At 37.3% G+C, this 26,694-nt stretch overlaps 1 protein-coding gene across 3 annotated transcripts in view; it reads left to right on the top strand.

Annotated features, from left to right (window-relative positions):
- LOC101892077 (protein ABHD18) overlaps positions 1 to 26,694 on the top strand; it is a 515,891-nt gene that overhangs the window by 104,228 nt on the left and 384,969 nt on the right. For all 3 annotated transcript variants that reach the window (XM_059129066.1, XM_059129065.1, XM_059129067.1), the window contains exon 3: positions 15,825 to 15,937. In XM_059129066.1, the coding sequence (XP_058985049.1) occupies positions 15,825 to 15,937 (113 nt within the window). The remainder of the gene's footprint in view (positions 1 to 15,824; positions 15,938 to 26,694) is intronic.

The following is a 26,694-nucleotide window of genomic DNA, read 5'->3' as shown; positions in this document are numbered from 1 at the left end:
TTTGATGATTTCAGCCACATTTTCCAATGAAATTTTCTGAGGAGAACAAGGAGTTCCTTGTTGGTACTTTATCCCTTGGAAGATAATTATCTATAGGTCCACGATATCGTATAGCCCCCATATAACGGTACCCCCCAATATTCGATATTTTGATGATTTTAGCTACATTTTCCAAGGGAATAGTCTGAAAAAGCCTTTCTGTTGCAATCACGCTTGAGTCCAAACGGGATGTGATAGGAGGCTAAAATTGTGCAAAGAGTTGTCTTTCAGACCAATTGCTAATATCGGTCAACGATTTTGTGTACCGCCCATATATTTGGACCTCCTCGTATTCATTATTTTGAAGATTTAAGTCACACTTTCTAACGTGATAGTTTAAAATTGGGTATTTTAAGTTTATATTGGGTCTACCTCCTGTGGCAGAACTTTTTCTTCATAAATCCACTTTTTCGTATAGTCCCCATATAATTGTATTCGGAATTTTGATGAATTTATGCTCAGTTTTTAGAGGAATAGCTTAAAATTCGATATTTATAGTTCATATGGGATTCTTTTTTTATGACTTTAGCCACAATATCAAACGGAATAATTTAAAATCTGGTATTTATTTAATATTGTTCATATAGATCCACGTTTTTCTATAGCCCACATATAATTCTACCTTCCCATATTTGGTATTTCATATTGGATTATATTGGATTATATATCTTGTAGCAGAACACTGTCTATTAATTCGAATTAAACCACATTTTTTAACTGAATGAAAACTTAACTGCTTCTTTATTTGTTCTGTTTCCCAACCATAGTATAGCCAAAGGCATGTGTTGTGAAAATGATGACTGCGACTGCCGTGGAGTTTTTACAGCCACAGCATAGTAAATTTCGAAGACTGCTACAACAAAGACCTAGGTTTTGGGGAAATTCACAATTAATGTAATGTCCAGAATTATTTTCGGTAGAACTTAAGGTAGAATTTCTACTACATCAAAAAATCTAAAAATGAAACTCTTCTGTAAACTGATACACTCTAAAACGAATAGTTACGAATTGCCAAAGTATTATCAGCCGGTAATATTTTCATAATTCTTTCCTAAAATCATCAGTAATCCAAAGATCCAAACGTAATTCTGAAGTACAAACAAGATACCTAGAGACTTGAATTTTGCCAACACCATCACCGATAACTCTCATCCACTCCTTAGATCCTACTTTTAGTCTTCTATTAAGTATGAACTCATTAACTGAAAATATTGGAAATTTTTAAAGGAGAGGAGACCATTAAACCAGTAATTTATTATCAATAAATTTTAGAAAAATTATCATCCCGGTAAAAATGCTGAATTTTAATCGATTCAATTAAGAAACTTTGTTAAGATGTTGAAAGTACCATAAATAGGGGCTACGAAACTTGCCCGAGCGGGTGACATTCCTGTTAGTATGGGAGTCGAATCGCTCGAAATAGTGCATGAGTTGGAACTAAATCGGGTGGAAAAAAATTAAAGAATGGTCGGCAAGAGTAGAATCTTCTCGGTTTGGAACGAATTTTTCTCCCACTCCAAAACGAGCAAAGAATGCTGAAACGAACCCCAAAAATAGAGTATGTTCACTTTATTCGAGCGAGTTTATTTTTAGAGCTTTGAAATTTGATACAGACCTTTAGGTTATATATAGAATTATTTGTTACATGTAGAATCAAAACTCAAATATAGCATCGATTGCATTTGAGTAACCACAACCCGCATTTTGAATCCGATTTCAATAAGAACCATGAAAAAAATACACCAAAGGTTTACAATCACGCTCAATTTTTGGTATACAAATCATATACTTGTTTGTTCGTGATACTATAGTATTTTGTCGATGCAAAATGGTCAGGCGTAATTCTTAATAATAAAAAACAAGGGAACTGATGAGGATTAGTGGCTCTTTCCGAAACCTAGGCATTCCCTGCCTTACCCCCTGGTAAACATTACCATCATTCTCCACTAATAAACAAACGTTGTTCTTATAAAATAAAAATAAATGGATTAAGCCTTACCATTTTGCAACAACTAAATCAAATACAATTCATATTTTGCTTCTCCAACGTAATGACGTAATACACAACTAATACCGCTTTTTATACCCTACAACATTATGTGTTGGGGGTATTATAAGTTTGACTGGACCAAAAATTATGTAACACCTCGAAATATTGGTTTCCCATATAGGAAAGTATACAGTGTGAATTAAGAAAATTGCAACCAACTTCAGACTACTGTCATTTCTAAGCCACTTGTCCGACAGCTGTTAAAATTATTCCAGTGACAGCTCTTTATATTACTTACAAGCGTTAAAAGCATTTTGGTGAGAATTTTCCAGAAAAAAAATTATTCGTGATGGAATTCAAGCGTGATAGTGTGATTTCTTTATATTTGGCTGGAAAACCACAAGTGCCTATCGTTAGAGCATTCCAGCATTGAAATATGAATAAATCTTGTGTGTCTCGTACCATCGCTTGTTACCGTGATACTGGTAGCGTAGCCCGACCTCACGGAAGTGCATGGAAGAAAACAGCAACATCAGCAGAAATAGCTCGAAAAGTAAAAAAGCGACTTGATCGAAACCCGCGTCGCCGAAAAATAGCTCGTGAACTGAACATATCGCTATATTCCATTCGGCAAATATTGAAAAATGATCTCGGGGTAAAGCCATTGAAATTCCAAAAAGTGCAAGACCTTACGCCGCAACAAAAAATAGAAGAGTTGCTTCGCTTGGCCAAAAGTGGTGAACTGCCGAATTTGGTTTTCTCCATTCGTTGCGCAGTAGTTTGTAAACAAACAAAATGATCGTGTTTACTTGTCAAAGAGGTCAGCTGAAAATGTGCACCTTCGGTTGGCCACCAGAACTCAACCGCCGGCCATGGTGATGGTGTGTGTTATTGATCGACCGTGGCATCAGAATAAATGCCGATTATTATCGCGAAAATATTCTGGAGGGTGTGTTAAAGTCTTGGGCACGCAGACCTTGGACATTCCAACAGTACTCAGCACCATCGCACTCAGCAAGCGCCAACCAAGAATTTCCAGCGTACAATGGCCACCAAAATCTCCAGATACCAATTCGTTGGACTATTGTGTCTGGAGTATTTTGGAAAGCAAGGTTGGTACTAAAAAATACAAAACTGTCGATCGCCTCAAGCAAGCTCTTCGCCGGGAATGGGCCAAAATACCGCAGAGAAACATTCGGGCAGCGTGTGACGTTTTATTGGCCGTTTGAAGGCCATAATTCGTGACCAAGTCGAACAAATCTAAACTTATTCTACAGTTTGATGTAAAAATTATAGCGTTTGACTTTTTTCTATTTTTTTTTATCTCACCCCGTACATGGATCTTCCAATCTCGCCAAGCTGAGTCGATCTAGCTATGTATGTCCGTCCGTCTGTCCGTTTTTTTACGGTTTTGCCTGAAAATTGGTATTTGTAGGTCATAATGGATCCTAGTTCGTGTGGAGAAACATTGTACCTACACATACCCGATATTCTGGATTTGGATTATTTTTGCCACATTTTTTCACGATTTTGTCTAAAAATGGTATTTGTAGGTCATAATGTGTTCTAGCCCGTGTGGCGAAACATTGTATGTATAGGTCCACGACTTGGTATAGCCCCCATATAACGGTACCTCACCATATTCGGTATTTTGATAGTTTTTCACATTTTTTCAAGTATTTGTCTAAAAATTGGTATTTGTTGGTCATGATGGGTTCTAGCTCCGGTGGCGAAATATTTTATGTATAGGTCCACTTTTTGGTATAGTTCCCATATAACGGTACCTCCCGATATTCGGTATTTTGATGATTTTTTCACATTTCTTTGCGGATTTGTTTAAAAATTGGCATTCGTTTGTCATGATGGGTTCTAGTTCGTTAGGCGAAACATTGTATGCATAGGTCCACGTTTTTGTATTACCCCATATAGCGGTACCTCCCAATATTCGGTGATTTTTGCAACATTTTCCCTTGAATATATCTGCAAATTTGTATTTGTTGGTAATAATGGGTTCTAATGTTACCTTAAGGTGGAGGGTATTAAAAGTTCGGCCCGGCCAAACATAATGTTTTTACTTGTTTTTTTTCTTGGGGCAAGTGACTTATTGATATAAAAAGTTTTGCTTTGGTTTTCCCTTTATTATATATTTATTTTGTTTTATTTTTATTGTATAGTATTCGTTCCTATTCCTAACTATACTCCCCAGCCTGTTTTTGGATTTCTATGTCCCTTGATGGGAATCTCGGACCTGTGATCAGGGATGCTCAATTTTTCAGGCATGTCTCTTCTTGCTTCTATTGTAAATTTACGTAGGGTCAGTTGAATTGTCAAAGATTGCGACCGTCTAGATATAATCATTAGGTCGATGAATTGAAATGTCTGCTTGTTGGTAGTGGTAGCAGTGACTGAATCTTGGCTTAATCCTGCAGTGTCTTCGAGGGCGTTGAGGGTTCCGGGGTACAAGGTTCTGCGTAATGACCGTTTTGGCAGCGTTGGCGGAGGTGTAATGCTACATGTACGTGATAATTTGTCGTATAAGTTGGTTTATCGTTCGGAGAGTTATGGTGTGTGTGAGTCTTTGTCTGCTGAGCTTTTCCTGGGCAGCACTACGGTGCACTTTACTGTCGTTTACTTATTTTGTGGAGATGTTGACTCATTTCGTCTTATTCATGAGGGCATTTTTGATGCGATGACTGTGTAGATCTCTCGTGTTTTCTGTTGTGCACAATTCCAGCCCCACACACCTTGATGTTGCTCGTGCCACCACCTCATTGTTTGAATTTTCCCTGATCTCTGAAGCCTTGGTTGTGGTATTTCTCACCATGCGTTGATTTTTGGAGGGGTTGAACTCCCGGTTCATGCCGAAGAGAAGGTTATTGAGTTTCTGGGTTTTTGTAGGACCGACTGGTGGGGTGTGGGAGACTATGTTTGCAATTTTGATTTTAGTCCTCTGTATCTTGCGAGTGATGTTGACCAGCATTTGGCGTTGTTTGATTTATTGTTCCAAGATTTGTCGTCTTTTGTACCTACTGCTACCAACTGTTTTCGCCAAACAATGATGTTTGGTTGGGGTTGGGTGTGGTAAAGTCGGCAAGCTTAAGCTCAAGCTTAAATGGAGTGGCGTAGGTGTCCTACGGTTCGCAACAGGCAGATATTTTGTATGTACAGAAACCATTGTAAGGCTGTCATGAGCAATGAAAGAAGAACATTTTATGAGGAAACGTTTGGTCGTATGAGTATTGTACAGATATGGAAGTCGTTAAAGTCGTTTGGTTGTCTTGATGATGGTTGTGATGTCCCATTTATTGATGCCAATGCTGTTAATAATTACTTTTATTGTGTTGGTAATTTAAGTTCATCTCGGGTTCATCTCAGTGGGTTTGATTCTTTTAGAATTGACTGTGTGTACATGGAAGATTTGTTTCGTGCTCTGCGGAATGTTAAGTCAAATGCTGTAGGTGTTGATGGCATATCTATTAAGTTCTTTAAATGTGTATTCCCTTACATTTGTAGTCACTTTCTCCATTTTGTAAATGGTATTTTTATGACGTCAACCTTTCCGGTTGCGTGAAAGGTTGCTCGTGTAGTGCCTGTGCCGAAGAAGGGGAGTTTTTATCAGCAGACGAATCCTAAAAAATAAGCATTCTGCTGGCTATGTTATTAAGGATGCTATTGTTGAGCTTATGTATGACCGTAAGTATTTGACTAGATCTTATTTCGGTTTTCGGCTTGGTTCTAGCACCACGGTTCATCTTTTAGCCCTCACTGATCTCATTCGTAATGTGTTCAATGGTTCTGATGTTGGTTTGCTTGTTGGCCTTGACATGTCTAAGGCACTTGATTCTGTGGATCATACGCTTCTGCTCTGTAAGCTGAGAGACAAATTTTGCTTCACTTTCTCCATTTTGTAAATTGTATTTTTATGACGTCAACCTTTCCCGTTTGCGTGGAAGGTTTCTCGTGTAGTACCTGTGCCGAAGAAGGGGAGTTCTTATCAGCAGATAAATCTTCGACCAATTTGTCTGTCATTTGCCTTGTAATTGGAAGATAAAAAAGTCAAAAATTCGTTCCCAAAACAATTACAAAACGAAATTTGAGCAAAACTGTGATTGACAAGCCTGGTTGCTTCAAATGGAATAAGTGCCTTTGGCTATAAGAAAATCAGTAAGACCTTGAGCTTTCAGGCAATTTTCTGTCGCTGACTTCCCAGTGGACGAGCGGTTGCAATAATTAGATCGTAAAATGGGTAAAGATGAGTCTATTTTTGGATAAATAGGAACGACAAGATCAAGAAATTATCCGATCGTTTAAGTTTCTCCATCGCAATTTCACAGTTAAAAATATTTTTCCAAATTTAGAATCACATTCCGACACTGCAAACAAATACAACGTCCTAGAAGCGACACAAAAATGTAACTCTGTTTTCGTAAAGCTGGGATTGATAAAAAAATATTTACGACTCTTTTGAATTTGACGACAAAGATTGTATTCCTTTAGACTTACAAATGCAAATTATAGGCTGTAGGACGATTCGGCCTGAATGATATCTCTCCATTGATCAATATATAAATACTGACTGCGAAGTAGAAGCCGAAGAAGTTTCTGTAAGTGAAGACTGGACTAAATACCTCAAACATGTCAAAATAACTTCTAGTTAAATCGACTAGAACATCATTTACAAGACCGTTTTGTTAATGAAAAACAAGGATTTTTCGAAACGAATAAAAATTAAAAAGTTCTTTAAAAATGTATGTATGTATGAACATATCATAATATGAGTCCCTGTGAATTAATCAACATGAAAAAAAAATAATGGAAGCTCAAAGGAACGAAAATAAAATTAATAGACAAAACTAACTTGATTACCATCCAGAGCAATATTGAGATTATATGGCATCCAAACTTTATGGCATTTTTCTTTAACGGATTCATTGTCTAAGAATTTTCAAAACATCACTATCTAATATGATCAAGATAATTATTTATTTCACTTTCAAAATCAATAAAATTATATGCATTTAACACACTCAGAGAGGCTATTCACATACAAAATGAAAAGCTAAGGTCTTAATACAGGGCCCTGCGGAACATTCTTCAGCAAATACATTCTTGAAGATTTACCATTGTAATAAATGATTTGAAATATGTTAGACAAATAAGGAATTGGAACATACCAGATATATACGACAGAAGATCAGGTTTCTGGGTAACATAGAATGCGAAATAGAATAAAATGCCTTCGTAAATGCAACGAAACAACTGTTATTAATATTCGAGTTATGAAACCAAGTCAATTAAGTGAAGAAGCGAACGCATTGTCTATTCTGCTAGAATCATGAGTAAGTATTTGATCATTCAAAATATGCCCACAAACTACAGGTACTCCATCAACTATGACAGATATAGATTAGGCTGGGTTCATCGAAAAATTGCAAATCAATATATTTTGCATTTGTGAGTTCCTGTATTGAAAAGAATAGTAAGATCATCCACGTCAAGAATCATACCTCTCCACCCATACATCCCGACTTCCTAATCAGTTGAGCCCTATTCCGATAACGACAAAATTACCCACTTAGGTTTATAGCATTAGATTTCAGCCAAGTTTCCGATATCCCAAGCAAATTCATGCTTGATACGGATAAAATAGCTTAAATGGAGTTAACATAATCATTGTTGCTGATTATTTGTCCAAATTAGTATTAAAATACATCTAATATATAAGACGTAGTTGTGGCGGGGATAATTTTCATAAATTCTTATATGTAGAATTTATGAAAATGACACTAATTAAATTTAAATTCAAAGGTTTCATATGAAGAATACAATTTTAAAGCAGCTGATAAAATACTGCAAATTGGGTCAAAATATCAAACAATCAAGATAAACAAATGAAAAGAAATTTAAATAAATAAACCAATTAATAGAATTTAAATTGAAAAAAAAAATTGGAACAATATCAATTGCCATCTCCGCCTTGATTCACAAGCAACGCCTCACACTGACTAGCATTACAAGTATCAGAATTCAATATTAAAAAAAAAAGAATTACACACTTTTAGGCGACGCAGTTTCTTGCAACACAATTTAAATGTGTTGCAAGACTCAATAGATTAGAGAAGAAGATTTCGAGTTTTAAAATATTCCTTCATCGTTAAATTTAACTAGAATCTATTTCCTACGAACAATATAATATACTCGATTGATGTACTGGCGGGATATAGGTATGTTATAGAGTAATCATAATACAATAACTGACAACTCCAAATCATCTAAACCTTCCGGCAACTCTCCAATCGGAATATCAGGCCGCTTCATCCATTCATGCATGATATCTTCTACTTTCTCAAGTGTAACCAACTTAGAAGCAGTAGAAATTTCAATCCGCTGAACATTGTCGTTACTACTCAACTATAGTAATTGTTTCCGCAAAACTTTTTGCAAATTTCTTAATTATAAACATGCATACATGCATAAAAGTTGCTACGAATTAAATGTCTACGCATCCTCATATGCTTCAATACCCTAAATCAACCATACAATTCTTTCTTGATTATAAAATCTTCCATCGAATTCATAAAGATCGGGCATCATTTATATACTCAAAGAAATTCTTGCTGGGAATAGCTATATTCTTTATAATGCCAATTAAAAATTTCGTCATTATATATGTTAATAAAACAACGAAGATTTATGTCCGTACTATTCGAAATTGTAAATAAAACTGTTTTTGTATTCATTAAATGCCTTCCTACCGACTAAGAATGCACTGCAGAATTCCGACAGAATTTCAAGAATTTCTCACACCGCATTAAATTTGAACATGAGCATGTGTACAAAATACTTTGTACATACCTTTAAGTGCGGTTGAGGCGCTGGGAAAAAACATTTTCGGGCATTTTAGGAGATGGTGCTGCAGCAGCTGGAGATGATGCTGCAGCGGCAGAAGATGGAGCTGCAGCAGCAGGAGCAAATGCTGAAATCAATGGAGGAGAATAAAAAGCAGATGTTCCTATTGCAACAACCCAGCAAAAATAAAAATGAAGAAACGGAACCAGAGGAAAGGCAATTCATCGAAATTTAGAGAGGTGGCCTTTCCAAACATCTGAAAAATGCAAGAGAGGGACATGATGCTGTTAATCTAAAACAGGTTATCTGCTTAGAAGGAAATATTGTGAAGTGTTTCCCGCCGGCAAGTCATCAATTTGAGGAACGAGAGGAAGGAGGAAATTCCGAGGTCGAATCCGCCCTGACCAATGAAGCACTCGGTGAAGAACCAATGGATTCACGTACAGAAGGACTCAACATGTTCGGCGGATGCGGGGAAGAGAGACTGGGCAAAGAAGTGGAGTCGTTTCCAGGAAGCGTTTACCTAACAAGATATTCATATTATTTTACATATTATATACATATTTATAGATTATAGTTCATATTATTATATTTAAATATTTCGTACCAATCATTTTTTCAATTTTATCATAATAAAGTCCACTATAAATATGCAGCAGATGTACAAGACCCCTTGAATGAAATGTCAAGCAGCCTTGCAATGTTCTCCATTTAATATTAGAATAGATAAGAATAATTGTGTGGCTGCGTTTAGGTTAAGTTAGATTAATTTCAGTAGTACTTAAGAAACGTATTTTTAAATAAAACTAGAATTGAATCTACACCCAAGCGGAGCGGTTGTATTCCTTTCTCATTACCGAATAGAGTTGACAATCGAAGAGTGAGATTTGATTCTGTTCTCATTTAAACAACATGTGTTTATAAATGTGGCTAAAATCACCAATATTCCAAAATAACATAAAGGGTAAAATAAAAAAAAAAAAAAAAAAAAAAAACTACAACAAAGTCAAACGCCATAATTTTTACATTTTGTTTCAAATTTTATTGAATGAAAGCAATAAATGTCGGAAATAGCGTCAAATTTTAGAATAAGTTTAGATTTGTTTGTATTAGTTACCTTTGGCACGAATTATGACGTTCAAACGCCAAAAAAAAAAAAAACAGTCACACGCTGCCCGAATGTTGCTCTGCGGTGTTTTGACACATTCCCGGCGAAGCGCTTGCTTGACGTGATCGACACTTTGGTATTTTTTAGTGCCAACCTTGCTTTCCAAAATACTCCAGACACAATAGTCCAACGGATTGGTATCAGCAGATTTTGGTGGCCATTGTAAATGAAGCGAGAAACCTCATTTTGTAACCATTCTTGGATGGCACGTGCTGAGTGCAATGGTGCTGAGTCCTGTTGGAATGTCCAAGGTCTGCGGCCAAAATGTTTGCGTGCCCATGGCTTTCATACACCCTCCAGAATATTTTCGCGATAATAATCGGCATTTACTCTGATGTAACGGTCGATTAACACGAGCGGAGAGCGACCATTGGCTGTTATAGCGGCCTACGCCAAAACCAAATTCGGCCAATCCCCACTTTCAGCCAAGCGAAACAATTCTTTAGCCCTTTTGAATCTATTTTCTTTCTGTTGCGGTGTAAGTTCTTGCACTTTTTTGAATTTCAATGGCTTTACCCCGAGATTATTTTTCAATATTTGCCGAATGGAATATTGTGATATATTCAGCTCACTAGCCATTTTTCAGCCACTGCGACGCGGGTTTTGGTCAAGTCGCTTCTTTACATTTCGAACCATTTCTGCTGATGTTGCTGGTTTCTTCCGTCCGCTTTCTTGACGTCGGGCTACGCAACTACTGGTATGGGAACGAGCGATGGTACGAGACACAAAAGATTTATTCACATTTAAATCCTGGAGTGTTCTCACGATAGCCACTCGTAGTGATCCAGCAAAATATAAAGAAATCACACCATCACGAATATTTTTTTTCTCGAAAATTCTCACCAAAATGTTTTTGTACGCTTGTAAACAATATAATGAGGTGTCACTTGAATAATTTTAACAGCTGTCGAACGAGTGGCTTAGAAACAGCGTTCGAAAATAAACAGTACACAAACATAGTGTACTGTACCGGTACACTACCACTAAAAATCAATCCCACGGCAGCGGGTTCTACGATACCGGATTGACCCGAAACAACAAGATTCCAGTATCGGCCAGCGGCTGCCAACCCAGTATGTACATGTTTGTGTTTGTTTATTTTTCTGCATTGGGAGCAGCATATCCCGGAATGCTTGCTCCGGATTTTATTGGTCCGTGCCGGGATTGAGGAAAACCCCGGGTGGGTGCACTTCAAGAACTGTTCCGGATTAAGGCGTTTGCGAGACTACAGCGAAAGGGATTATGTTGCGACTTGCTGCAGTAACGTAGTCCCCAGCGAGTCCTCTTCTTCGTCGTCCTCGTCAGAGACGTCGTCGGAGTATGGGACTCCACCGCAGTCTCCAGAACAGCAACCAACACCGCAGCACCTAACGCCACATGTTGCTGTTCCAACTCCGGATTGTGCATCATTCTTGCAATTCAATTGCAACGGACTTCGAGGCAAAATAGATGAGATAGTGGATTTTATGAGTCAGAGGAATATTAAGACCGCAGCGGTGCAGGAAACCAAGCTGAATGAAAATTGCAGCCTACAACGTTGTTATGGTTACAACGTACTAAGGAAGGATCGCACCAGAAGTGAAGGTGGGGGATTAGCGTTCCTGTTACACCATTCTGTTCAGTACAGACCTATCTCGCTTGAGCTAGTCTCTAGTGACCCATACATGGAATGTATGGGGGTAGCAGTCAAGTGTGGAACTGCCGAGGTAGAGGTGCTTAATGTGTATATCCCGCCGATTAATAGCTGTGAACCGCGTTATTTGCCTGATATTAGCCCATTATTGGTAGGCAATAACCGCCTGGTACTAGGGGATTTTAATGCCCACCATGAGTTGTGGCATTCCGTCCTAGGTAATGACCAGAGGGGATCAGCGCTGGCAGAGCAGATTGACTGCTCCACATTCTGCACGGCTAACGAGGATGCCCCACTCGAATAAGAGGAGAGTGTCACAGTTCGCCAGACTTAACCATAGTGTCACCCGGTCTGATAAATGACGTGACTTGGCAACCCGTCATTTCTCTTAGCTCAGATCATCTCCCGATAATCGTCTCCATAAGCAGGTCGCCCGATTTCATAACCTCTGAACGCCGCACTTTCCTTAACTATGGGAAAGCTCACTGGCCAGAGTTCAGAGAATTCACCAACCGCCGCTTCAGAGAACTGCCCAACCCTTCTGATGTTCGGGTAGCAGAAAGGATTTTCCGAAACATCATCAGAGCTGCAGCCGCTCGCTATATACCTGCTGGTCGAATACCCGAGATAAGACCAAACTTCCCAGCAGAGGCAGCGGGATTAGCAAACGAGCGTGATGATCTCCGTCGTACCAACCCTACTGATCCTAGAATCAGTGATTTGACAGTGGAAGTCAATCGGTTGGTACAGGAGCATAAGGGGAAAAAGTGGCTAGACCATCTGAAGTGCTGCAACATTGGAACAGATATGAGTAAGCTGTGGGTAACGGTTAAGTCGCTCTCGAACCCTGGAAAAAAGGATGATAGGGGTAACGGTGACTGATCCGAAGAGGTGCGCGGAATATTTTAACCGACAATTTGTCGAGCACCCCGAGAGCGATAGGGCGAAGCGAAGAGTACTACGTCGTATCAGAACCACCACAGTTTACGATGGGTGATGTTGCAAATGTCATCCGTAACGCTAAGTCATCCAAAGCGTTGGGCCCGGACGGAATCTCAATGGTAATGTTGAAGCAGCTGGATACGCCGGGAGTCGAGTACTTAACGAAAGTTCTCAATTTGTCGCTAGCCACCCACATAGTGCCCGAAACCTGGAAAATGGGCCGGGTGGTCCCGCTACTGAAGCCAGGCAAGGATGCCAGTAAAGGCGAATCGTACAGGCCGATTTCGCTTTTGTCGCCAGTAGCAAAGACTCTTGAGGCTTTACTCCTCCCCAGCATTAGAGGAAGCTATACAGTTGTTAACCACCAGCATGGATTCCGTCCACAACATAGTACCACAACAGCATTACACGCCTTTTCTACACATATTAGTAGAGGACTGAACCAGAACAGGCCGTGTGACAGAACAGTGTTGGTAGCCCTTGACCTATCAAAGGCATTTGATACGGTCAATCATGCCACACTGTTTGAGGACGTACAGAGAACTACCCTCCGGCCAAGTTTGAAACGTTGGATAATCAACTATATGTGTGGACGCCAGTCGTACGTGGAATTCCGGAACAAGAAGTCCAAAGCCCGTAGAGTGAAACAGGGAGTTCCCCAAGGCGGGGTGATATCTCCGGAACTGTTTAACCTCTACCTTTCCGGAATTCCTCGCCCTCCAGACGGCTTTGAGATCGTAACGTATGCGGATGATTGTACGATCATGGCATCGGGTCCAGTGGTCGATGACATATGCGAAAGGTTGAACCTCTATCTCGCGGAGCTTGCCGCATACTTCCACGCGAGGAATATGAAAATATCCGCCACGAAATCAACGGCCACACTCTTTACCACATGGTCTGCGGAGATGAGAACACAGCTGAATGTTCAGGTCGAGGGGAATCTAATACCGACCACGAACTACCCCAAGATTCTTGGGGTAACGTTCGACAGCATGTTCAAGTCGTCCGCGCAAGCCACAGCTATCTGCGACAAGATGAAAAGTAGGAACAAGGTCCTCAAGGCGCTAGCCGGCAGCTCTTGGGGTGCGGACAAAGAAACCTTGTTGACCTCTTATAACGCGATAGGTCGGTCTGTGGTCAACTATGCGGCTCCAGTGTGGTCTGCGAATACTAGTGCTACGCAGTGGAAGAATATCCAGACCTGCCAGAACGCTGCCCTGAGAACTGCGACAGGGTGCCTCCTCATGACACCAGTGGACCATCTACATGAGGAGGCGAAAGTCCTTCCCTTACGTCAGTATAATCATATGCTTTCGTTGCAGTACCTGCTTGGGTGTTACCGTGAAAGTCATCCCAACCATCATATGGTGGATAACTCTCCCCCACCCAGGCGTGTCAGGAAGGACATACATGATCTAGAGAGGGAGGTCCAGCGCTACAAGAGAGCCTCTAGATCAAGAAGCCTATCAGGCAGGTCTGAGTGGCATTCACACCGATGCAGTCGCGGATGCTATTAGCAGTTATAAAGTGAATGCCGTCCTCGGAGTCCACCCCCCATCCATTGCAGCCGAAGAACGTCAGCTGCCTAGACAAACCAGGGTAGTTTTGGCGCAATTACGTTCAGGATGGTGTAGTCGCCTCAATTCGTATTGGGCACGAATTGATGAAGATGTGCGTGACGCCTGCCCGGCGTGCGATACAGGCCCGCACAATACGCTACACCTTTTTAATTGCTCAGCCAAACCTACCCAACTCACTCCAGAGGATCTCTGGCTACAGCCCGTTAAAGTAGCCGAATTTCTAATCCTGGAGCTGGAACCAGATTAGCAGAACACAAACACACACATGTACTACTGCTACAACAACAACCACTAAAAATATTTTAGTGATACTGTACGGGAACACAACGATGATCGTAGTGTACCGCAGTCGGAGCGCTAAAAAAATCGCAGTATACCGCAGTCGGAACAGTAAAAAATCGTAGTGTTCCGGAGTCGGAACACTAAAAAACGTAGTGCTCCTCAATCGGAGTATTAAAAATTGTAGGGTACCACATGTACCCTTAAAAAAATCGAAATAATAAAACTGATTTTAAACACTCAGCCATACTTTGTAAAATATTTAGTTTTTTTACATCTACATTCATTGATTTTTCGGTACCACAAAATAACAGGTAAATTATTTGCATAATAATCCATTACAATGCAACCACTGAAATACCATTTTTCCCGGAAAATAAAAAATTTCAATTTTCTATGGTTAAATACAAATTATTATCACTTCAAATTTGGTCCGTTTTTATTCTTTCTACCTATTTTCATATTTTTCTATTATCTTCAATTTCGCAACCAATCTAAACATACATGACAAATAAAAAAGTCATCTTTCATTTTTATAATATTGAATTGTATTTGTAATTTTTTGCATTATTAAAACATCAAACATCACATTTTTCTCACAAACCGTAAAAAACACACATGTGGTACACTACCTGAACATTTTTTTTTTAAATTCTCGTTGTGCTCCGGTACAGTATTACAAAAATATTTTTTAAGGGTAGTGTTCCGGTACGGTACATTACCTTAGTGTACCACTCCAACTGGGAACGGTGCAGAACACAACAGTACAATACTGTTTATTTTCGAACGCTGCTTAGAAATGACAGCAGTATGAAGTTGGTAGCAGTTTTTTCATCTCACCGTGTATGTTCAAAATTTTAGCCTTCTATATCAAGTCTTTCGAAAGAATGGATTAAGTACAAAAGACTGGCGAGCATCGCCTTAGAATTTGCGTAGATCAAGAATATAATACTTTGTAAGGTATAATATGAGTATTTCCAGGAGTTATGAAGGGAATGCCAAAGTTTATAAACTCTCTTTAGTATGATTGGGGGGGTATAAAAGTAATGACAGTCCCATTGTCACATTGATTGTTGCGATACGACTACGTGACCCTAGGCATACGGCAAAGTAAATATGCATTAAAAAGCGCCGAATGCGCATTTATTTTTTGACCTGACAATATCTGCATTTACGTTTCGTTCCGCCCAAAAACCCTATATAATCTCAGAGTTCTGTCGGACCGGTACTTCCCCTCTATTATCGAGTCGACTCAAAACAGTGTACAACTATATTAATATAATTATTTCCAGTTACAAAATTGTAAACATTCTATATCACTGAACTTATTTACCTTTGCAGTTTTTCTGGAGGCGAAGAAATCTAATTGCCAAACCACTTCTGAAAGAGGCCAACATTGGAGCAATTATATTAGAAAACCCTTTTTACGGCACAAGAAAACCTGACAATCAAGTGTAATGTATACAATGAATTATTTCCTACAATTATAGATGTTAAGTATAAACAAATTTGTTAGAACAATGGGCCTGAAATATGTATGAGATTTTTTTAGTTCAACTTAATTTAATTTGTTAAGCCTAAATCTTTAAAACACTGTCGGCGACCATTTTTAAAACACTATTGAACAAATCTAACACTTAACTGTTGAAAACCATATGAAGAGAAAGTGCTATCCGATTTAATTTCTGTTTTACAGTCAGCTCTTTATTTAATAATGTTTTCGAAAATTGCTACAATTACAAGTATAAAAGAACACATGCCGATACTCATGGGAATGTGCGCCGTCAGCAAATTCCACATAATTACTCTTAACGTAGAAGATGCAGACCTGTGACAATGTAATGATCCACACGCCTAGTTCTAAAAAAAACTATTACATGATTATTGAAACTGATTAATTTGTTTTTTTTTATAAAAATATTTTTATTGTTTTTTTATATATTATAAATGTACATCTATAAATAATTTATGTAAACTTTTTTATTTTACAATCAAAGTTTTCTTTGTTTTATTAATGCTTTATTTTAATTAACATTGTATGTCATTATTTTTATTTATTTGTATTACTCAAATTATATATATGTTTAAATTATAAATATTTTTATTGAGATAAGAAAAAGAAAACAAGTATATAGACATGCAAGGCCGACCATGTGATACCCCACAACATATGTCGGTAGCCCCTTAGGTCCAAATCCATATTTTTATAAATGTCCTTTATTAGGGTATATTTAATGATATATATATACAAGTTCTGAGATTTTCCAATTTATTGCATTACAGCACACGCATTTAAATTTACCATATTATCTAAATATAATATAGTTAAGGAGAAAATAGAAATAACAACTTTTGTAGGACTTTGATTAATTCAAAAAATTTGAAAAAATAGGAATTAATCTTCTTTTAGGATAAAAGTAGTTATACATATATTTATATCCTCAGCCCAATGGCTAGAGAGGGTATATATCATTTGATACGGCCAAAACGTGCCTTGTCAAAATAACGGTTTTAGACCCTAGGTCTCTTTGGACCAAATTTGGAGTCGATCTAGCGATGTCCGTCTGTCAGGCAGGTGAGCACGACAACTCTCGAAGGGAGTATCCGATTTGTGGTACATTGTAATATTATTTTCAAACTTAGATCGTGTTCGGAGAGGGTATACATAATTTCATACGGCCAAAACGTGCCTCATCGTAATAACGGTTTTGACCCTAGGTCTCTTTGAGCCAAATCCGTTTCAGGACATTTGGAGTCGATCTAACGATGTCCGTCCGACTGGCTGGTGCGCACGATAACTCTCGAAGGGAGTATCCGATTTGATCCAAAGTTGGTACATCGTAATATTATTGTCAAACTTAGATCGAGTTCGGAGATGGGCACTATCGGTCCGCTCCTTCTGGTACCTCCCACACAAAATGTCAACATTTTCAAAGAAAAAAATTTATTGCACAGAAAGAGAAAGGATAATCCGATTTTTCTCCAACTTTGCAAATCTTAATATTTGCATCAGTGCTAGGTTAGGTGCGAAAATGGATAATATCGGTCCACTCCAACAGGTACCTCTCCCACAAAGTGTCAAAGTTTTGAATAATTACATCTCTTATAAAATGTGATGTAAGAGTCCGATTGGCTTCTAATTTCACACATCCCCATAATTTTATTAGCCCAAGGTCGAGTTCGGAGATGGACACTTTCGGTTCACTCCTTGTGGCACCTCCCACACAAAATGTCAAAATTTTCAAAGAAAATAATTTATTGCACAGAAAGAGAAAGAATAATCCGATTTTGTTCCAACTTTGCGAATCTTAATATTTGCATCAGTGCTAGGTCAGGAGTGAAAGTGGATAATATCGGTCCACTCCAACAGGTACCTCCCCCACAAAGGGTCAAAATTTTGAATAATTACAACTCTTATAAAATGTGATGTAAGTGTCCGATTGTCTTCAAAATTCACACATCACAATAATTTCGTTAACCCAATGTCTGGTGTGAAAATGGATTATATCAGTCCACTCCTTCTGGTACCGAAATACCGGTCGAAAATTTCAAAAAAAAATATATATATATATTCTCTGCACAGAAAGAGAAGCAATAATCCGATTTTGTTTCAACTTTGCAAATCCTAATATTTGCGTCAGAGTTAGGTCAGGTGCGAAATTGGACAATATAGGTCAACTCCATCAAGTACCCCCCCCACAAAGGGTTAACATTTTGAATAATTACAACTCTTATAAAATGGGATGTAAGAATCCGATTGTCTTAAAATCATCACCCCAATATTTTTATAACTCTAAGATCTGGGGTTAATATGGAATATATCGGTCCACTCCTTCTGGTATCCCCTCCAGAAATTTTGAATATCCATTGAACTCATAAAACGCGAAATTTATATCCGATTCCATTTAGGCTTGGCACATCTGAATATTTCTATCAACACAGTATCTATTACAAAAACGGTAGAGATCTTCTGGTACCTTCGCCACAAAGGCTGAAAATTTTAAATATCTTCATGTATATTTAAAATTTTCAGCCTTAAATAAAAATCGAAATTAACATCCGATTCCATTGACTTGGTATATCTCAATATTTCCATAAACACAAGATCTGTTATAAAGATGGTAAAGATCGGACAATTTTTTTTTGCTACCTATCCATAGAGTTCAAGATTATGAAAAACAAAACGATCAAAAAAAAAAAAAAAACAAACGATCAACACTCTTTAAATTTCAAAAATACGAACATTTTTTCTAATACAATTCTGTTCTGCAGATGATATATATCTGTGAACCCCTTCTGGTACCTCACTCACAAAGGGTCACAATATTCAACACTTTTATCAATATTGGCACATTCCTTCGGAACATACTCCATAGGGGGTTAAACATTTTAATAATCACAACAGAAGTTAAATATTTTTAAATAATCGTACATTGGCTGAGTGTATACTTCTGTCGGTTTTTTACTCTTTAACATGTTTATAATAATTTTTTTTATAAAACTATAGTTTGAAAAGCTTCCAGGAACTGCGTTTTTCTGACCTTACTATTTTGTTGTACTCATAAAGTGATTATGAAACCTATCCCAGAATACTGCTAGTTCTTTACGTCGAGCTCCATTGTAAAGCCTTCGGACCTCTTTTCCTAAAACCTGCTGTTCCGCCGTAGGTGGTAGTGTCGGAGAGTCGAACAGTAGATATTCTGACGCTAGGCATATGCGTCCGAGAGAGAAATGAAAGCATTATTTTTTGTGAGATATTATTCGAGTTCTCGATCGAGACCTTGTATTAGCATAGAACAGTTGGTTGTTAAAATTGTTTAGTCCAAAGACCATGTTCTTAACCGTCCAAGCTTCCTGAATTAATCTAAGGTGTATCTTACCTGTGTTCATTTTAGTTTTCTTCACCAGCTTGAGGCTGCCAATTTCCCAAAGGAATCTTCGCTTTTTCTTGATAACCAACCTCCGTCAGGGCGGCAGTATTTGTATGTGTAGTAAGCTTAAAAACATTTTGTCGTTATTAAGGCGATAATCATGATGGAAATTGGAGCATCGTCTTCCATTATGTAATCTAAAACTTTGTTGTTGACCATTTCCTCTATGTTCTTAGGTAAATTGCATGTACTTTCATTGGTATCGATCAATGTGTAGTGTATTTCGTTCATATGATGTTTTCTGGCTGTCTTTGCGTAGAATGGTGGCCCACCAGGTCAGGGATTTCTTCTCAGAAACCCCAGGTTTAGCAGTCGATTTCGCGGTCGGGCTCATCTTTGCTACAGTCTTCTTTGCGAGGTCCTTGACTGGGGTTTCCCGAAGCACTTGAAGGTGGGAATCTCTTATTCTTTTTCGGCGACATCGCAGTGTTCTGTTCCTCAAGGAACCTTATCCTCTTCCCAAGGGAGTGGGGGAATACTCGTTGCCCTTTTTAGAGCATCTTGCGACTTTGTATTTTTTCTCTTCTGTTGCTTCCTTAGTTTTCGCCGTTGAGACCCAGGCAACTTTTTCGTTTTAGTTGTGAGCTTCGTCAAGCTGTCGCTCACTTCTTCTATCGTTCTGTGCGTCTCCTCCTTTGTTGGGATTCGCAAAACGGTTGTATTGTTGCTGCTGCTGTCAGATTCGGAGTCTGAAGCGCTACATATTTTTGAGCATACACTCGGAGTTCCTCAGCTTCGTTGTCTCTCTATTTGCCCAAAGGCTGTGTGCTTGTAGCAATACCTTTAACCACAGATGCCAACTCTGTGGAAGAAATTTGCTCATGATCTATGGATAACGCCCTAGTTCGAGCAAAATTGTGTGATCATCCATCTCCCCCTATCGCCGGTGTGGACGCGCCTGGTGGGAGAACCAACAAACATCCCCATTGGTTTTACTTCATATTACTCTCTATTGCAAAAAGTTATGTTTTTCGAAACGAAACTGACAGCTTTGCAACATTTGCTGATCGCTACCAATATCATGATTTCATCCCGGAGAAGGAAATAATCACTTGGCTTTTCAGCTTTTTGATATGATTACTTTCGATCATTCGATGAGAATGGCACTAACTTCTAGCCTTTCCCAATTATTACACTTACATCATGCAAAGCTTAATAAATATTTATTAAGGTTATAATTATTGTATATGATCAAAATTTACAATAAAATGATGTAGCAGTCCACTTTTGCTAGATAATAATATTTAATTATTAAAGCATATTTGTTTTGTATTTATACAAGCTACAAAATGTGGTTTTGTAGAATCTTTAAAGTGTTAGGAATCATTGATTTATCTTTTGAGTTCTTTAATGTTACAAAAATAATTGATTTTAAAAGTACAAATTAACTATCACTAAAAATTAAATTGCTTATTCATCAGAACATTAATAACGAACTAAGTAATGAAGTCTGCTACTTGAAGAATGTGGGTCAGCATTTGTTTATAATGAAAATATTACCATCACTGCATTGACTTATCAAGTCAGCACATGATTGTAATACTTCATATTAAGATGGGTAGTTTGTAGGTTTTACGTTAAGAAGTAGGTGTCCCAGCTACAGCATAACTTTCCACAACACGTTGCAACTCTCTGGGAGCGCGTTTTGTCTTTAAATATTGAAAAAGGATAATGCCACTAAATTATCGACTAGGGGTCATTGCTATTGCAAATAATATCTTTGGTGAACCATCCGATGTTACTTAACGTCTTGGGTCTTTAATTATTGGAAATTTTTTCACTCATTCGGTGCTGCATTGGCAAACTCAGCACTGCTTTATGACCAATGATACCCAATATGTGAGAAGAAGCTACCCCGGGGTTTTCAAATAAAAATTCTCTGTGGTTGATATACCTGGTATAATTTATGCTACATTCTCGAAGGTAACAAGATAGATTCCTCTTAAGCTTATTGGTGGGCTGTTATCTGTACTGCTTTTACAGGCAGATTATGATCACAATTTCGCCAACCAAGGTGGTTGGCTGACTTGGTCGTGTATTGGCATGACCTTCCGAATGAATAGCACGGGTACAAGTATCATGCTATGCTGTTTTGGAGAATGTCGCTTGGGTGGTCTTTGCACATTTCGTAAAAGATATTGTTTACACCAACAACAAACGAATAGTACGACTTTTGACAGCTGTATTCTATTTTAGGATACGCTATCTGATCGTAAAATATATATGTTAGAAACTTATAACATGTTAAATACCAACACTTCTGTGAGATGTTCAATAAAACCGTAATTATCCAACATTGTCGGATTTATATTATTCGAATTTGGTCATGGAAAACAAAGAGGATAATTTGTTGCCTAACCGTTTGTTGTTTTTTATATAAACTTTTTCGCCAAATTCAAATACCCTGTTCTGCCTCTCTGGGTTATATCTGACGGATTGGGTTTCTTGAGCCCTTTTAATTTTGCCTTTCACTTTATTTTAAAGTATATTAGATGTATGGTTTTTGATCTGTTGCAATATGCATTATTCTATTATATGTCATTGTTACTATTATATGCCATTGTTACTCGGGCGGGGACATTAACTATGTCTACTTCATATTGATTTTTAATTTTCACTATTTCCACCTGTTTAGTTTTGTCTAATATGTAACAAAGTTTTTACAATACCAACATTTATTTCCTCGGAATATAAGTATTAAACCATGCTGAACATTGGCAGTTCGCAATATAATACATTTACCACATCTGGGTTTACTACATAAATAATGTTGTCAATAAAATCACATGTTTTTGTGAAATTATTTTGATTTCTGAAACAGTTCAGAGTGTTTTTAGTCGAATCAGTGTCATTGTATCTTTGTATGAACGGTGGCTGCTATATACAGTTTGACTTGTATGGCATGAATAATCCGTCAGGAGGGAGCGTCTGCGTCTCTCAAATAACAAATAAAGTTGCAGTTTACCATGAGCCCACACAATATGTTACAATTCGCTTTAAATTGGTTTCAAAATGCGACTATTTGTCTTCAAGTGTTCTGAATACCATTGTGATTGGTGTACTTCCTAGTGAGATACAACCGTTCCTATTTCATTAGCAGACTTCTTAATATGGACGTAGCATATTTTACTAATTTCTTCGCACAAAACATCATCGATTACTCTCTGGATGATACTTCCTTCATTCTTTACTTCTGTTTACTGAGAAAGATGTTTTCTTACCACCATCTGGTTCTGCTAGATAAATCTGATATCCAGATTATATACCTTTAACTTCCACCATATAGAGGGTATATTACCTTTGTCATTCCGTTTGTAACTCCTCGAAATACTCAGTCAGACCCAACAATGTATATATATATTCTTGATCAGCGATTTAATCATGTCCATCTGTATGTATGTTGTAATCCTACGAACGAACATAGAAGGCAGGTTAGGTTAGTAAATGAATCATGTCGGTCCACGTTTTTGTATAGCTCACATACAACGATACCTCTCAATATTCGGTAATTTTATTTGGCTTAACTCTAGTTTAGTAAAAACTCTTCAATTTTTTCGAAATTTTTTTCAGTGATAGGTATTTTAACCATGATCCTGGGAAACTATTTTTTTCTTGGGGGACGGACCTGGGACCCCAGATTTTTGACCCGAGAGTCCGGGTTCGAGACCCCGACTAGACCCGGATCCACTTACCCGATATAGACAATATGGGTATTGGGGATTGGGTAAGATCTTACGGTTCGGAAGTTATAGTCAAATTATCGATTTTTTGGACCCGGATTTTTTATAAAACCCCCAAAAAGTCAAAAAAGGGTCCATTATGGGGGACAACAAAATTGATGCCAAATTATAGCTGACACTTCTACCATTCCAAAAAGGTTCAATTTGTGCTAATACCTTTACTGAGTCCAGAGATATGGGTCTTTCCATCCGCATATGCGGATGGAAAGACCCATATCTCTGGAACCGAAGAAGGTATTAGCACAAATTGTAGCATTTTGGAAAGGTAAGAGTGTTAGCTATAATTTGGAAACAATTTTGATAATTTGACTATAACTTCCGAACCATGACTTACCCCTTCATGTGACCACTTGTTGGATAGGTATTTCCATAAGCTTTCAATCGATACCCATATTGTCTATATCGGGTAAGTGGATCCGGGTCCAGGCGGGGTCTTGATCCCGGACTTTTGGGTCAAAAATCTGGGGTCCCGGGTCCGTCCCCCAAGAAAAAAATAGTTTCCCGGGATCAGGGTAAAAATACCTACCTCTGACCATTGCACAATAAGAAAGGTTGCTTAACTTTAAAGAATCTAGGAAAATGAAACTCGGTACCAGAGTCTTATAGTTTCAAATAGACTTTTAAATATACAACAATTAACAAAACTAATTTAAATTTATAATTTTTCACAAAATTACTATATTGGGGATAAATTACAATACATGAATTGAGTTATTTTTTTATATAAAACAATACACACACATATGCAGACTGAATATATGTTTTGATTGAATAGGGCAGGGGTAGGCAAAGAGTACCCCATGGGATGTCTATGTGTTCACCAACACAAATTGTTTTGAATTTTCTGTCAAAATGGTTTGGTAGAATATTTAGTTTTATTCGTTAGAAATATTTATGTGCATAAATTTATCTTCCTATATATTTTTTCTCTCCCCCAAAATATTATAAATTATAAAAAAGCGATAGTGAGGAGAAAGATTCTAAATATTCTTTTGTCTCACATATATCTATAAAAACTTACTGACTTTAGGCAGGCCACTTATTTATAATTTTTTTAAACCATTATCTCAATATCTTAAATATTTTTTATACCTTCCACCATAGTAGTAAGGGTATATTAAGTTTATCATTCCGTCTATCTGTCTGTCTGTGGAAATCACTCTAGCTTCCGAAAGAAATGAAGTAAGTTGATAAAAATTTGCTCAAATGTGTATTATGTTTTTCAGGACTTTTGGTATTGAAAATGGACCATGTAGGTCCATGTCTTCGTATAGCCCTCATATAACGGTACCTACCGATATTCCGTATTTTGATGATTTTAGCGACATTATTTACCGGAATTGTTTCAAATTTTGTAGTTAAAGTCCGTAATGGATACTACAGCCTAAGACAGAAAATTGTTTTGTAGGTCCACGTTTTATAACCCCCATGGTACCTCCCTATATTCGGTATTTTGATGATTTTAGCTACATTATAAACAGATTTTTTTTCAAGTTTCGCATTTGAATATTGTAATAGCTTATGACAAAAGCTGACTATACAGTTCCACATCGTCATATAGACCCTAATATACGGCTACATATGGCATTTTTAAGATTTTAACAAAATTGTACGGATTTTATTTTATTTTTGAAAATTGACAAATTTGTTCTTAATGGTGGAGGGTATTCAAAGTTCGGCCGTACACCTTTTTTTGTTTCGTAATTCTTGGTATCTTTTTTCTTCTAACATAATTTACACTTTATTATTGTAAAATTATTATTGTGTAAATATAACAGCGATTTTTTTATCAAAATATGAATTTCTGCTAAAAATATTTTGCGAAGTTTTTTCAAAAAATATTCTTTAAAACCCCACGGCTAATAGGCTCTTCAAAAAATATTTTTAAAAAAATCCACGTCTTGAATGCTCTTCAAATAGGAATAGGGACACCAATAGAAAAAATTGTGTATAGGAAGTAGCTTTGTTCTACCTTCTGTAAATGTACCATGCTACAACCTATGTCAGACAGTTTTCTATGCAGGTCCACGTCTACATGTAGCCAAAATATAACGGTACCTCCCTTTATTGGGTATTTTGGTGATATAAGCGAGATAATTGAACGGAATTGTTTTAAATTTCGTATTTGAAATTCAGATTCGGAGCTATAGCCAATGACAAAAATTACTTATGCTGGTTTTCGCATAGCCCCTATATAACTCTTTTCATATTGGTCGGTTTTTTCGACGAAATGAGGGTATTAAAAGTTTTTTTTTGTTAAATCTAGTTATAAAATACCTGGCCCGGTCAGCATTGCCGGCACGTACTTTTAGTTTTTAATGTTATTATATCCTCCACCTTGGAAAGGAGGATATATTAACTTTGTCATTCCGTTTGTAAAATCTCCAAATATTCGTCATAGACCCCATAAAATATATGTATTAATAACAGTTCACATTATTTGACGTAGAGCTTCAAAATTTAGCACAACAGTTTGTATTGTGTCTAGGATAGCTGGTATTGAAAATAAGATATATCGGTCCACGTTTTGGTATAGTCCCCATATAACGGTACCTGCCAATATTCGATATCTTGATGGTTTTTGCCACATTTTTACCCGTATTTGTCTTTTTTTATCAAACGTACCCACGCCTCACATTCCCCCAGTTTGACCTCCCTTTACACAGGGATCACGTACACATCATGATCCGCATCATAATGGGAATTTTGTAGGAGATTGAAAACCAGCAACAGAATCTACTTCATCCGCTAGTTTGTCAAATGATAATACATGTATTTTAATTGTTTAAAAATAAAATTATTCTAGATTTAATAACTTCTAAACTCATGCCAAAATCTACATTACAGTACGCAGAATTAAAGTCAACACACATTTTACTAAGAGGTTCGCCCATTGAATAATTCGTGCGGTGAAAATCAGTATATAATAATTGGTAGTATATACTAGATCTAAACGGAACATTAATTCTAATAGATGAGATTAGGAGATCTGAAGGTATATTACCATTAATATTTTTAGTACAAACATGGAGTTGGCCACCGTTTAACAAAAACTAAAATACCATTTGATTTATTTACCAATGTTATTACATGGCTATTAAAATTTAATTTTGGATACATCAAGAGGCCAAGATCGACATATGAATCTACAGTTGATAATGAATGACCGTCAATATTATATTGCAATGCCAGAGAAGAAGGTCTGGAGAAGCACATATGCCTACATTTGCTTAAATTTAAATTCATACAATTTAACCTGCACCATTGAAAAAGGCTATCTAAATCGTTTCGAAGTAAACTAGCTTGTTTATCACAATTATGGGAAATGAATAATTTAACATCATCTGCGTACATTAAAAATTTTGAGTAATTTATGGAATTAGGTAAATCGTTGATAAATAAAAGAGGACCGGTCCAAGGTGACTTCCTTGCGGAACACCCGATAGAACGTTAATCGTTTTGGATAGATACCATTCAAACAAAAGTTATTGTGATCTATCTTGTAAGTAAGATGATATACATTTGACTAAGTTTGTGTTG

The sequence above is a fragment of the Musca domestica genome, unplaced genomic scaffold, assembly GCF_030504385.1.
Source record: "Musca domestica strain aabys unplaced genomic scaffold, Musca_domestica.polishedcontigs.V.1.1 6, whole genome shotgun sequence".
NCBI classification, from domain to species: domain Eukaryota; kingdom Metazoa; phylum Arthropoda; class Insecta; order Diptera; family Muscidae; genus Musca; species Musca domestica.
This window is presented reverse-complemented; position numbering and strand designations above follow the sequence as displayed.